General features: G+C 48.2%; 1 protein-coding gene across 1 annotated transcript in view; it reads left to right on the plus strand.

Moving 5' to 3' along the window:
- The first annotated feature begins 5,098 nt into the window (after positions 1-5,098).
- ZNF516 (zinc finger protein 516) overlaps positions 5,099-15,100 on the plus strand; it is a 75,986-nt gene continuing 65,984 nt past the window's right edge. Inside the window, exon 1 of the mRNA XM_008060795.2 lies at positions 5,099-6,956. Within this exon, the coding sequence (XP_008058986.1) occupies positions 5,099-6,956 (1,858 nt within the window). The remainder of the gene's footprint in view (positions 6,957-15,100) is intronic.

Here is a 15,100-nt window from a genome sequence, read left to right on the forward strand (position 1 = left end):
AGAACTTGTTTTTTTGATCATGGGGCAAGGTTAGCGCCCCATCTGGGCACTGCTTATGCATATAGGCACGGCAAGCCTGGGGGGAGAAACTTCAGCTCATTTTGAGGGAGGGTTTTGGGGAGATGGACACTGTTCTCTGGTCTCCAGGCTGTCTGAGGTCGTGTGTCCAGGCTCTGGCTGGGGGTGATGTTGGGAAACTGAGGCTGCCAGAGGATGGGATGGGTGAGTGGCAGCACAGGACCCTATTAGATGAGCAGGGGCCAGGCTCCGTGTCAGCCTGTGCATCTCTCTGCTTGGCTATGGACGTGGCCAGGATGTCGGGCCTGTGCTGCTGAGGTGGGCTGGGTGAGCCTGCATTCTGGGGTATGGGTGACACCTGTTATAAGAGCGTCTGTGTTTTCCCAGCACTCCTGGGCTCGAGGGCCTGCAGGGCAGGAAGCTGCCTAGGAGGAGAGAAGGGGCCTGTGGGGGACAGGTGTCTGCTGTGGTTGTTCCCTTTTTGCTATGGTCTGGATATTGGGCACTCTGAGCAGGGGAAACGTGGATTTTATAAGAGGTACTTGCAAGGGGTTTAGGTGACACACTCTTGTCCTTTCTCTGTGCCTGATAGAGGGGACAAGCGGAGGGCTTAGAGGACACTCCCAGAAAGCCACAGGGTGCGTGACCCAGAGCACAAGGACTGGGACCAGGGCTCCACGTGTGCACTTTGCACTGACACCATCCCATGCTGACCACCACCCAAGACCTGCATGCTGGCACACGCTGGCTGGCACGGAGGCCACATTGCATCTCTGGGCGCAGACCCTGGGCACTGTCACTCTGAAAGAAGGTGGGAACTGATACACAGTGTGCCCAGTTATGTGATAGTTCTGTGAGTCTTTGCATTGGGCAAACTCACCCTTGTCTCCAGGTGCCCTTGTGGCTGCCTCCTGTGGCCTCAGTGGCCCACAGGCTCCTCCTCTTGGCCCAGTCTTCCAGAACAGCTGGGTTCTGGCTGTTTCATTCTCTTGAATGGGGAACTGTCTTGACGTTTAGCATCCTTTGTGGAAAAATGTTAGCAGTGCAGTGGATGCAGTCAAATTATTTCAGAGCCACTAATTTCCAGGGTTCTTGTTTTTTCCCTGTAAACTTATTTTTGTATACGTTTTTGTACTTGTGAGATTTTTATACCAGATAGCAAATTCACACACTTTTTGGGGAAGTGAAATGAGGCCTGGAGAAAGAAGGGGCTTCATACAAATCATCTGTCTTGTGAAATTTTCATAAATTAATTATACGGTCATCCAAAACTTGTGCCCAGACCCCAAAAGTTTGATGGTCATTTAAATTTGCTTAGAATAAGTGGTCATTAAGAAATGTATTTGGTAACATCATTTATGTATCTGATTTGAAGGGAAATTTTTATTTTATTTTTTTTACTGGAGTCAGTGATTTCTGGCTTGCTTCTGGCTTCTTGGGCCCATGTTGACAGTCAGGGCTGCTAGGCGCGGCCATGGGGTGAGGAGTGGGATCCCTGTAACTGCCTCTCTTGGTTCGCTGCTCAGACTGTGGTGTTTCCTTAGGGACCTTGGAAGCTTCTTAGCAGAGGACCTTCTCCAAAGGTATTTTAAAGTCTGCAATTCTTGATAAGATTTCGACCCCATGCTGTGTTTCTATTCTAGGGCTGTCTTTTCTGGGGCTGTCTTTTCCGAAGACTCCTGTCTTGGTGGTCTCTGGGCCCTTAGGTTTCAAAATGTAAAATGCTCAGAGTCCCTGACGCCCTTGGGGAAGGTTTGGGGATACCCCTGACAATCAGCTATTGATTTTTAGCACATGCATCCCTGACCCTCTCCAGTCTATCATTAGTATTCTTTTTTTTTTTTTTTTGGGTTGGAGTCTCACTCTGTCACCCAGACTGGAGTGCAGTGGCTGCTCCCGGCCACCGCAGCCTAGCCTGCTAGGCTCCGGAGATCCTTCCACCTCAGCCTTCTGAGTAGCCGGAATTACAGGCATGTGCTACCACGCCCGGCTGATTTTTTGATTTATTGTAGAGATGAGGTCTCGCTGCCCAGGCGGGTCTCGAACCCACGGGCTCAGGCAATCCACTCACCTCAGCTTCCCAAAGGCGTGGGATTACAGGCTGAGCCACCGAGCCCGGCTCATTAGTATTCTTTAGTGTATCACGACTACTTCTGTGAAAATGCTGCAGGTTGGAATACTTGGAGCAAATAGTCACTATGCAAGGTTCTTTAGGAGGACACCCTTTCATCTTTTGAAGGAAGGATAGGTGTTCATATATTGTCTGACTCACAATCGGAAACATATAACTTCTTTTAAGTAGGAGTTCTTAGTGTGTATGAGGTTGTAGGTTTATAAAACGTGCTTCCTTTCTACATGTTATAGCTTGTTTTTTGCCAAAAAAAAAAAAAAATCTGCCCAGCTAGGTATGTCTGTGTAAGTCTGGAGTGTGCCCCAGAAGGGAGACTCTTCCTGAGTCCTTGACAGCATGGACCTGATTGTTTTGTGTAGTGGGGAGGAGGGTGAGCAGAGTCCAGCCCCAGGGGCCTGTCTGTATGGCTTCCACCCCCTCTAGTCCATCCCAGTGGTGACCTGAGAGATACCTGGTCTCTCACATCCTTTCTAATTGGCCCATTGTATTGTCTCTTCACCTTATCTAGAGTCAGGTAGAATTCCTGTTTTTACTGCAGAGTTGATTTTTCTGTGTGCACCATTTTGGTCCCTTTGCCTAGTGACAGTCACTTTGACTTGCGCGTCCTCTAGCCTCTGTAGTGGCTAGCTCTGTGCTGGATACAGGCACACAGACAATCTGTTGGGCTGCCCTTTGCCTCGTGCTGGTAGGGAGGTGCTCAGGCTGGGACCTGCCCCCTTATTCTCTAGTTGATGGGATGAATGTACACTTGACAGTCACTGTGTGGTATGATAGACGCTGGCTCAGGTACCACCTCTGAGACCTGTTACAAGAACGTCTGTGCCTTCCCACTACGAGGGCACTAGGGGAATGCTACCCACGGGGAAGTGGTGAGGCAGGAGTGAGAGGTGCATGGCCTCATAGGGCTGGGGTCGGGATTCTGTATTTGGATTAGGACTCAGTCCTGTGGCCAGAGCCTGGAGTCCCTTTGGGGGAGAGCAGGTAGGGGGTCTAGGAAAAAAAGCACACAGGGCTGGCATGGAATGGGGACGTAAGCCAGGCCAAAGAGTGGGCTTTGTCTAAGAGTGGTGGAGACCCAAATTCAGCTAGGGGTTGATCTGTAACTGATCTCAAGGTCAGGCATACGTAGATGTGGTGTCAGGCAGGACCACTTCTGCCTCAGGGTCCTGGAGCAGTTCAGGGACTCAGGGTGCCTTTCCTATACCATGCAGTCTCTCTTTTATTAAAATCAGCTGCATTCTCTCTCTCTCTCTCTTTTTTTTTTTTGAGTTGTAGTCTCTGTTGCCCAGTGTGGAGTGCAGTGGCACACTCACAGCCACTCCAGCAGCGACCTATCAGCTACATTCTTTTTTTTTTTTGAGTTAGAGTCTCACTCTGTTGCCCAGACTAGAGTGCAGTGGCCGGTTCCTGGCCACCACAGCCTCAACCTGCTGGGCTCCGGCGATCCTTCCGCCTCAGCCTTCCAAGTAGCTGGAACTACAGGCATGCGCTACCATGCCCGGCTAATTTTTTTTTTTTGATTTTATTGTAGAGATGAGGTCTCACCAAGTTGCCCAGGCAGGTCTCGAGCCCACGGGCTCAGGCAATTCACTCACCTCAGCCTTCCAAGGCGCGGGATTACAGGCTGAGCCACCGAGCCCGGCTATCAGCTACATTCTTAATGAAGACCCATTTCTTTAATATCTAAACACAATCGCAGTCACATGTCACATAATGGCATTTTGGTCAAAGGTGAACCACATATACAGTGTTTTTAGTGTACCTTTTCTATTTAGATATGCTTAGATACACACATACCCTGGTGTTACAGTTGTCCACAGCATTCAGTGCAGTCCTGTGCTGTGTAGGTTTGTAGCCCAGGAGCCACAGGCCACACCAGGTAGTCCAGGTGTGTAGCAGGCTATGCTACCTAGGTTGTGTAAGTGCACTCTGTGATATTCACAGTGACAAAATCGCTGGGGGTGGGGTGGGGGGGGGGCGGAACATTTCTCAGAACATGCCCCCATGGTTAAGTGACACGGTTTGTGAAGTGTCACCAGCAATTGTCACCCACTTGTGCAGGTGGCCTAGGAGCCTGGTCGCTTTCCACGGGTCCGGGAGCACAGCCACGCTCCATCCCACCTACCTTTGGAGATTGATTTCCTCTGTCCCTTATTCCCACGTAGTCTCTTGCCTAGTGGCCTGTGTTCCTCACGCTCCGGCTGACCCTGGTACTGTAGTCTTAAAAATTTGATGTCTTGTTGGAAAAAGAAAAGTATACAATCATTGGCGATGACTAACATTGATCATTTAACACACAATTCATTATCGATAATTGTTACAAAAATTTTTAAAGGCAAACAGCTAGGTATTCATGTATGCAAATTTTTGATGTACTTTTTCTTCCTTCCTTTTTTTGAGTAGGGGTCGTCTCTGTTGCTCAGGCTGGAGTGCAGTGACAAGATCATGACTCACTGCAGCCTTGACTTCCTGGGCTTAGGTGATCTTTCCACCTCAGCCTCCCATCTCAGCCTCCTGAGTAGCTGGTACTACAGATGTGGCCACCATGTCCACCTAACTTTTTGATTGTTGTGGAGACAGAGTCTTGCTATATTGCCCAGGCTGATTTCGGACTCTTGGCCTCAAGTGATCCTCCTGCCTTGGCCTCCCAAAGTGCTGTGATTACAGGCGTGAGCTACTGTGCCTGGTGGTGTCCTTTTCTTTAGTTGGGATTGGGTTGACATTTTCACTGGTGTCTGCGCTCTCATTCACACAGGACCTTTGCTTACGAGGTCTCAATCTCTGTTCCAGGTGCTCACTGCCAGCCACCATGCTGCTCTCTTAGAAGGTACACCTCCTCCTCCTGGCCGCTTCTCCTCGCTCTTCTGAACATGGAGAGATAGGACACCATCCCTGCTTGCCTGCAGACAGAGAGCTGAGCCGCCATCCCGGCTGTGCCCTGGGCTGTGGATGGATCGCAACAGAGAAGCCGACATGGCGCTGAGGAGGGGCCCAAGCCCCACCAGGGCTGTCAGGGCCCACGAGGCGGATGGGGACAAGGCCACCTGCCACACTTGCTGCATCTGCGGCAAGAGCTTCCCATTCCAGAGCTCACTGTCGCAGCACATGCGCAAGCACACAGGCGAGAAGCCCTACAAGTGTCCCTACTGCGACCACAGGGCTTCCCAGAAAGGCAACCTGAAGATCCACATCCGGAGCCACCGCACGGGGACTCTGATCCAGGGCCACGAACCAGAGGCGGGCGAGGGGCAGCCGGGTGAGATGCGCGTGTCCGAAGGCCTGGATGCCTGCGCCAGCCCCACCAAGAGCACGTCAGCCTGCAATCGGCTGCTGAATGGGGCTGCGCAGCCGGACGGCACCAGGGTCCTGAATGGGGCCGCACAGGCAGATGGCACCAGGGTCCTGAACGGGGCCACGCAGGCTGACAGCAGCCGGGTCCTGCTGAGGAGCAGTAGGAAGGGCACGGAAGTGGCTGCGTGCGCCCCTGGGGAGGCCAAGGTGGCCGCGGCACAGTGCTCCTTCTGCAAGAGCCAGTTTGAGTTCAAGAAGGACCTGGAGCTGCACGTGCACCAGGCGCACAAGCCGTTCAAGTGCCGGCTGTGCAGCTACGTGACCCTGCGGGAGGAGTCGCTGCTGAGCCACATCGAGAGGGACCACATCACTGCGCAGGTGCCCAATGGCGGCGAGGCCTGCGTGGAGAACGGCAAGCCCGAGCTGAGCCCCGGAGAGTTCCCCTGCGAGGTGTGTGGCCAGGCCTTCAGCCAGACCTGGTTTCTGAAGGCCCACATGAAGAAGCACAGGGGCTCCTTCGACCATGGCTGCCACATCTGTGGCCGCAGGTTCAAAGAGCCGTGGTTCCTCAAGAACCACATGAAGGCGCACGGCCCCAAGACAGGCAGCAAGAACAGGCCCAGGAGCGAGCTGGACCCCATCGCCACCATCAACAACGTGGTCCAGGAGGAGGTGATCGTGGCCGGCCTGTCCCTCTACGAGGTGTGCACCAAGTGCGGGAACCTGTTTACAAACCTGGACAGCTTGAACGCCCATAACGCCATCCATCGCAGGGTCGAGGCCAGCCGGACGCGGGCCCCGGCCGAGGAAGGGGTGGCAGAGGGGCCCCCGGACACCAAGCAGTTCTTCCTTCAGTGCCTGAACCTGAGGCCGTCGGGGGCCGGCGGCGACGACACGTCCCCTGGCGGGCAGGCCGGACGGCGGGTGCCCGAGCTGGACCCGGTCAACAGCTACCAGGCCTGGCAGCTGGCCACCCGGGGCAAAGTGGCGGAGCCAGCCGAGTACCTCAAGTACGGGACCTGGGACGATGCTGTGGCCGGGGACGTGGCCTTTGACAAGGACAGGCGGGAGTACATTCTCGTGAGCCAGGAGAAGCGGAAGCGCGAGCAGGACGTGCCGGCCGCGCAGGGACCCCCGCGCAAGAGGGCGAGCGGGCCCGGGGACCCCGCGCCGCCTGGCCATCTCGATCCTCGGCCAGCTGCACGCCCCAGCCGCAGGAGTGCGGCTGCCACTGGCCAGGGCAAGTCCTCCGAGTGCTTCGAGTGCGGCAAGATCTTCCGCACCTACCACCAGATGGTGCTGCACTCGCGCGTGCACCGCCGCGCGCGCCGGGATCGGGACAGCGAGGCCGACCGCGCTGTGCGCGCGCGCTGTGGCTCGCTCAGTGAGGGCGACTCGGCCTCCCAGCCCAGCAGCCCCGGCTCGGCCTGCGCTGCCGCTGACTCCCCGGGCTCCGGCCTGGCCGACGAGGCTGCGGAAGACAGTGGCGAGGAGGGCGCACCCGAACCTGCACCAGGTGAGGAAGCACACCTGAGTGGCCTCTTTCCTGTGGCCCAGGCTCAGTAGGTCCTGCTCCCAGGTCAATCTGTCCCCAAGTAGCTCGGGGTCTGGTAGCCCCTTACCCAAGAGACTTTGTTCCCAGATCAACCTGTCCCCAAGTAGCCCGGGGTTGGGTAGCCCTTTATCCAAGGGACCCTGTTCCCAGGTCAACCTGTCTCCAAGTAACTCGAGTGTGGTAGCCCCTGACCTAGGTAGTTCTGTTCCCAGGTTAATCAATCCCCACATTGCTGGGAGTCGAGTAGCTCTTTACCCAGGAGACCGTGCTTCCAGGTCAACCTGTCCCCAAGTAGCCGGGGTCGGGTAACCTCTTAACCCAGGATGCCCTGCTCCCAGCTGTCTGTCTCCAAGCAGCTGGGGTCTGGTAGCCCCTTACCCAGGTGGCCCTGCTCCCAGGTAGCCCTATGCTCAGGTGATCCTACATCTGAGGACTCCATGCCCAGGTGGCCCTGTGCCCCTGTAACCTTGTACCCAAGTATCCCATGCCCAGGTAGCCCCTTGCCTGGGGTCCCTATACCTAGGTGTCCCACATCCAAGTTCCTGCATCCAGTGTAGACCTCGAACTTGTGCTGGTGGGTGGGGCACAGGCACCTGTCAGCTCTACTTGCTGCTCCTTTTGGCTAATTATCCATATGTGTTTATATAAACTTTTGGCCTCTGGAGTTGATGGTTTCTCCTGGGCATCAGTAATTTCTGAGCAGAGAACATAGTCACAGTCCCCCTCTGAGATGTGCCCCTGTCTTCCTTTTTTGCCCCGGACCTGGTTCTCACCATATAACACATGTATGTATGCATACGTGCATGTACACACGCGTACCTGCATACACACTGCAGACTCTCTCTCTCTCTCTCTCTCTCTCTCTCTCACACACACACACACACACACACACACACTTTCCTCCACTTTCCTCTTTCCTATGCCAAACTGCTGGGTAGAAGAGTATCTTCAAAGATTATAATTAATCTCCTTGGATTCAAGTAACCCTTTGGGCTTAGCAACAGTTAATTGGAACAGATTGCTTTCCAAATAGCAGACATGTAAATATTTAAAGATGCTTGGCCAACTTGGTTTTCACAATTCTCCTACTTTCTATACATTTTAGATATTTTGCTCATTATTTTTTCTTTGGGTAATTGTTTTAAGTGGAATGTGATGTTTCTGTTACCGATCTTGTAACTCCCCACAAGGCCAGGAGTGTTTTTCTTTTCTCTCTACAAACTGGTTAGTGAGTGATGCTTTTACCTGAACTTTCAAGAATGTTAAAAATCACCGCCCTTGGGCAGGACTGTTTGTATTCTTTAGTGAGGGAGACAGCTGCTGTAAATTTCTTCAAAACAGAACAGCGAGTCGATATCATTTTTATTAGACATTAACTCAATCTTCTGCACAGAGTTTAATTATTACAGGTTTTTACAGTGTGTTACATGAGGGTTTGTTACACTCAAATGCATATTGAGTCAACAAAAATTTAGAAAACAAGTATTTTCTTTAATCCTAAAGAGAAACCTAGGCTGAGTCTATTCGTGGTATATTTGTGTACATGGGTAAATGAATCATACCACGTTATGCATCTTTTTAGATCTCATTTCTTAGTCATTGATCTCCATGGGAGGAGCAGAACAATATGGTAATTTCAGAAAATGCAACCCTCATTCCATGAGCATTTTTTGATTCTTCTAATAGTTTGTCATGAAAAAACTGGTTGATGCAATTGTGACCCCTGCTTGGCTTCTTTTAAGTTTAATTCTTGGTTTTAAAAAAAATTTTTTTACAAATATAGATTTTGCTGGTTGTGTTTCAATAATACTGTGACTACATTTTGGAGCACACATAGGATAAATATTAGGCAAGCACTGTCCTTTTTTAAAAAAAAACTTTTTTAGAGGAATATTTTTAATGTTTGGTGAAGTTCTTGGACCTACCCCTTTTATTATGGTGGTGGTCACATGATTCACAGGAAGCTAATCCAGTGGTGCTTTCAGAGTCAAGGAGCTGGAAGAACAAATTATTTTCTTTATAAATTGTGATATAAACTTTTTTCTTTCTTTTCAGAGTCTTTAAATTTTAGAGACTACTATTTACTTCTTAAAGAGAGTGTATATTTTTTCTTTATATGCAACTTTTTGAGAAATTTAATATATACTTCAGAAGATTCTATAACGAGATATATATCATGGTTGAATTTAACAAAAAGTTGGTAATAGAATGAATTATATATTTTAGCTTATTGAGAGAAGAGATAAATTTATGGTGTGACAGAGACATAAAATGGGGAAGATCCTTGTAGGTCTACGGAGGTCACGGTCTGTATTTTCCATCTAAAAATACAAACTTTTCAATCATAACAGTATCAGGCATCTTTAATGGTATAGTATAGCATTAAATTACTGACTCATGATGTTCCTTAAGGAGAGAGACCATGTTATATCAGTTCAACTGCTCTCAAAACACTGCTTTGTAGGGTTTGGTCCAGCTAGTTAAGAGAAATTGGGTATTTGAAATCTTGTGTTTTGACTTGCAGTATACCTTTTCCTAAAAAAATGGAAGATGCTCACCAATTCTGTTATTAAAAAGATGACTTAGATCTTTGAATATTTAAGCTATTTTAAATACTCACAGAACTTTTGATGGATTGACTGGTTAAAAATGTTAAAGTAAATATGTAGAAATTGGGGAGCAAAAAAATAACAAAAGTTCTGATAGGAATCAGCCAGGCTGCTGGGCAGAGGAGTTGGAATTAGAATTCAGATCCACGTGCCCATTTTAGTAAATACCAGTTGTGCTGTAACTTCACCTGAAAAATAATTTTTTTGACATCCAGTAATTGATTTGAATGCTGTTTCTGTATCTAGAAATAACTTGCAATGTTAGGTTAAGCGAAATAAGCTTTCTTTTTTCATGAAATGTTTTTCATGGGCTGAACATTGCCATTTATCCCTCTGGAAAGTTCTGATAGTCATGTTACTTTTATCTCCACATAAAACGTGACCCTACAGCCCTTGTTATGGACTTAAAATAGAAGCACTAAATTGTGAGGGGGAATAAAAAGTCAGTAATTAAGTGTGCTATTGAGCTAGATTTAAGTTCTTCATTGAAAAAGTGATGTGTATGAATAGAAACGAACACCCTTGGACTTGACAAAGAATTCATATTTTTACTCAGGGAAGAGGAGAGGCAAAAGGGCACATAATTGGAGTTTATAAAAATCAATATTTCCAAACTCAGGGAGCTTAGAAGCCATCATTAAGGAAAACGAAATATTACTTTACAAGGAAACATATAAACCTCAGGTTATACAGGCCAAAATAGAATTCTTATCCGAAAGCATTTAGGTGACTTGAGAATAATAGAAGCACACAGAGAGTCCGTGTGTCTTTGAACAACTTGCTTCTTGTGGGTTACTCTGTTTTCCAGTGTTGATGCCATTGTGAGAGGCACCCCGATGGGATACCTAGTGCTGGAGTTCACACAAGAGACTCACACGTAACTTTCGTGCACAGACAGCAGGGAGCCCAGTCCTGCTGTTTATCTGTGTATGGTGTAACTTACTAACTTAGACCGCCCCAGTTTGTGACCATTTCTTATTAGGCTTATATCTGTGACATCAAATCCATTCCCTATCCTGTGAAGCCCACCTTCTCTATTTATCTTTGAATACTCTCTGTGACTCAACAGACAGGAAACCACCACATTTTAGAAGTTATATAAAATTGCAAGTACAGGCTGCCCTCTGTATCCACGATTTCTGGTATCTGCGGTTTCTGGTATCCGCGACTTCTGTATTCACAGATTCAATCAACCACAGTTGAAAAGATTAAGAAAAAACCAAGAGCATTGCATCTGTACTGAACATGTAAAGACTTTTCCATGTTACTGTGCCCTAAAAATGCAGTGTAACACTATTTATAGAGCATTTACACTATAGTAGGTATTACTACTATAGATGATTTAAATTACACAGGACGGTGTGCATTAGGTACATGCAAATAAATATCCTACCATTTTATGTCAGAGACTTGAGCATCTGGTATTTTTGGACTCTGGGAGGTCCTGGAACCCTTGACTTGAGCATTCTGGGTTTTGGTATTTGTGGAGATTCTGGAACCCTTGACTTTAGCACACTTATACTTTGGTATCTGTGGGGGTCCTGGAACCCTTGACTTGAGCATCTGGGATTTTGCTATCTGCAAGAAGTCATAGAACCCTTGATGTAAATATTTGGGACTTTAATATCTGTGGGGGTCCTGGAACCCTTGACTTGAGCATCCTAGGATTTTGGTATTTCTGGGCAGTCCTGGAACCCTTGACTTGAGCATTCTGGAATTTTGGTATTTGTGGGGATTCTGGAACCCTTGATTTTAGCATCCTTGAACTTTGACATCTGTGGGGGTCTTGGAACCCTTGACTTAAGCATACTGGGATTTTGGTACCCATGTGGGTTCTGGAACCCTTGAATTGAGCATCCTGAGACTTTGGTACCTGTGGGGGTCCTGGAATCCTTGACTTGAGCATCTGGGATTTTGGTATTTGTGGGAAGTCCTGAACCCCTTGACTTGAGCATCCTGGGATTTTGGTATCTGGGGGAGAGGGGGCCCTGGAACCCTTGAGGCCTGGATGTGGGCATGCAGGTGTAGACAAGGGTTAAGCAGCCATCCTTCTGCCTTTCTGATAGAGCCTAGGCAGCGGTTAGAGCAGCTCAGAGAGAATGTGTTTTTGCATGTTCACCCATTGGAACAGGGCTGGGGGTGAGTCTGGCCAACACAAGTAGAAATGGGGTGGGCAGGGAGAACCTGCTGTAAGAGAAGCTCTTACACATTACTACTTAGAGTTTTCTTCAAGTAGAGCAGAAGCAGCACCACTGGAGCGCATGCTCTGTGGTCCTGGCTGAGTCTGCTTGCCGTGCTGGGTCTCTTGAGGACAGAGCCCTGTCCCTGCTCAGACATGCTGCAGGCAAGGCTCTTTCTGCAGCAGGCAGAGTCAGGTGGGAGGAACTTTTGTCCTAACACCGTCCTTTATCATGGGTCCTGCAAAGAGGCTAAAAGTGATTCAGAGAAAGGGGTTATGGACTAAAGAGGAGAGAGAATGAGCCAAATGATCCATCCAAGAGAAGCTCAAAATGTAGACAGGGCATAACAATGGGGCAGTTACATGTAGGTGAAGGAAGGTGGACATAGCTGGGAAAAATCCCATGGGAGCAGCTCCCCCTCCATGGGTCGAGCAGGGAATCTGAGGGTGTCTCTCTGGTATTAGGGTGCTTTATTAAATAGGAGCTCACAGAATGACTATAAGTAAAAGCTGAAAGGCCAGCTCACTTTAGTGTCTGACAGATTCACTCAGTTGGGCTCTGCATGGTTCCTGAGGTTCATTTCAGGTGACATCTAATAAATGTCTACAGACACATTGACCTGCCACTTAAGATGAGCTGTGGTGATGTTAGGTGAAGTTAGGTGCCCCTGTAGAGTGAGAGCTGCTCTCTGCTCTGGGGCCCCACGTGGCTCTTTGGGGTGTTTTTTCTAACTCAAAATGAACCAGAGAACGAAACCAGAATGGGATCTGGTGAGACAGAAACCTGGGCAATGGAGACAGAAATCAAGAAAGAGCAGACAGATCACAGCTTCTGGGAGAGTGGGTGTCCTGTGCCTGCTAGAGTGGCGCACTGATGTGTGCTGAACAAAATGTGCATTGTGAAGACACTCCTTATGGTTTTAACCCTGTATGGAGTACTGAGGAATTTACGTAGTTGGGAAAAAAGCAAGGGTTGGAAAACCCTGGTATTACATTTTTGTTTAGTGTAAAAATGCAGTAGCATTCTTTAGGAAAAACCCAGATGCAGTTAACAGTCACATGCAAAATGCCCCGTGGTTTAGTCAGCATCTTAGCAACCCAAACCCACTCTTAATCAGCACTCCTGCACACATAGATATGGTGGCAGTTGTCCTCTGTGCTTTCCAAGTTATCAGAGGAAGATAGTATTATGGTGGGAACAGTGTCTTGTGAGTACATTGTATTGTATTGTGATTCCTTCACGTTGATAATCTGTGCACGGCATGCATGCCGATATTTGTGTGAACACATTGTCACGTTTCCTGACCTTCCAGAATGAATTTATTATATGACTTCTCTGGGATTTTATTCCTGTCCCAGAGAAATACACATGGGATATATGTATTCAGTATTGTAAAACAGACGTCATACAGACCATTTGGGTTTGCTAGGAAACTTCAAATACTTGATTTAGTTTCTTTCTCTCTTTTGACTCAGATACAATTATAGAATTTTAGAGGTGAGAGAGAACTAAGAAATTACCATTCTACTCTCCCATTTTATCAGTGAGGAAACTGAGGCACAGGAAGTGTTGGCATTAGCCCAGTGATGATGATGATTTTTGAGTTGGGACTCACTTTGTTGCCCAGGCTGGAATGCAGTGGCACAGTCATGGTTCACTGCAGCCTTGACCCTGTTCTCAGGTGATCCTTCCAATGCAGCGTCCTTAGTAACTGGGACTACAGGTGTGTGCCACCATACCCGGCTAATTTTTAAATTTTTTGTAGAGACGAGGTCTTGCTGTGTTGTCCAAGCTGGTCTTGAACTCCTGGGCTCAAGCGATCCTCTTGTCTCTACTCCCAAAGTGCTGGGATTACAGATGTGAGCCACCATGCCCTTGACACCTGTATTAAAATCCAGACACCTGGATTTTAATTCTCCTTGCAGCATAATTCTTTGGCCCTGTGAGTCTCCAGGTCCCCCCATGCAGTGTGGGGCTGAGATTCCTGCTGCAGGAGTTGTCCTCGCCACATTTCCTTGTATGTCCAGTACAGTGTGGGTATCCTAGAAGCATACACTTCCTGTTGGTGCTGAGTTAGCCCCAGCATTAGTCCATGATGCCTAGTTCCAAGCCTGGGCAGGGTTCCTGTCCTGGTGGGTCTGTGGTCCTTCCGCCTGAGTCTGCTATCCGTGCTGGGTCTCAGGGTGACTCAGGTAGAGAGTCTGCACTTGTGCCACGTCATAGGTAGGATGGGATGCCCACTGCTCTAGCTGTCTACACTGTGCAGACGTCCAGTGGGATGTGCTGGTTTACCTTCCTGCCACTCAGGAAGTCACTTGGGGTTACCAGTGGGTGTTCACTGAAGGCGAAATGCATGATATTCTTGGACTCTAGTGACAGCAGATGTGTTTACAGATTTCTTACTGGATGGAATGTTTTTTTAACTGTTTCTGTCTTTGCTTTATATCTTCATCTTGCTTGGGTTCTTCTTGCCCTGCTGGATTTAGTACTTCCCAGTTTGTAGGATGAGTGACGCTGGATTCAATTTTCATTCCACGGGAACTTTGCCTCTGGCCCTGGGGTCAGAGACCGCTTGGAACAGCAGGTCCTCTCCTGGTCCCTCCAGGACCGTGGTGGGAGGTGGCACCAGAACAGGTGGAAGTACACAGGGCACTGTGATGTGCTAAGAGCAGAACCTCCCAGAATAGTCCCCCTCCTTCTTCTTTTAGGATTTTCCTTTCTTTCTTCTTTCTTCTTCTTTTTTTTTTTTTTTTGGAGACAAGATCTCCTTCTGCCACCCAGACTGGAAGTGCGATCATAGCTCACTGCAGCCTTGGCCTCCTGGGCTCAAGGGATCTTCCCATCTCAGCATCTTAAGTAGCTGGGATCACAGACCTGTGTTGTGATGCCTGGCAAATTTTTAAAAATTTTTTTGTAGAGACAGGGATCCATGGCTTTCTAGTTGATTTGCATCATTCTTGATCTGTATTTGCAAGTGGGCACACTGAATTATTTAGTAAGTTTTGAAGTTCTTTTAAATGCTTGAAGCCTTTAGTTTTTATTTGATAAGAGTTTTTGTTGTGTCCTTGTCTCTGGCAAAAGTTTTTAATTTTCATTTATAAGTTCTTCCTTTTTTTTTTTTTTTGTATTTCTTAGGTGATTTTCTGTGTGCTGGACCTCATCTGAGGCTAGCTTTTCATGAAGGATTTGTAGGCTATTGATAGGATCCAGTATTTACATACTCAGTTTGCATAAGTCTTTGCTTATTAAAATGGATTGCGGTTTTAGATCTTTATTTTATTCGAATTTTTTTAAAGCTAGGGATATTCATCTCTGA

This window comes from Carlito syrichta, unplaced genomic scaffold (assembly GCF_000164805.1).
Source record: "Carlito syrichta isolate Samal-C Ts95f unplaced genomic scaffold, Tarsius_syrichta-2.0.1 Scaffold304739, whole genome shotgun sequence".
In the NCBI taxonomy this organism is placed as follows: Eukaryota; Metazoa; Chordata; class Mammalia; order Primates; family Tarsiidae; genus Carlito; species Carlito syrichta.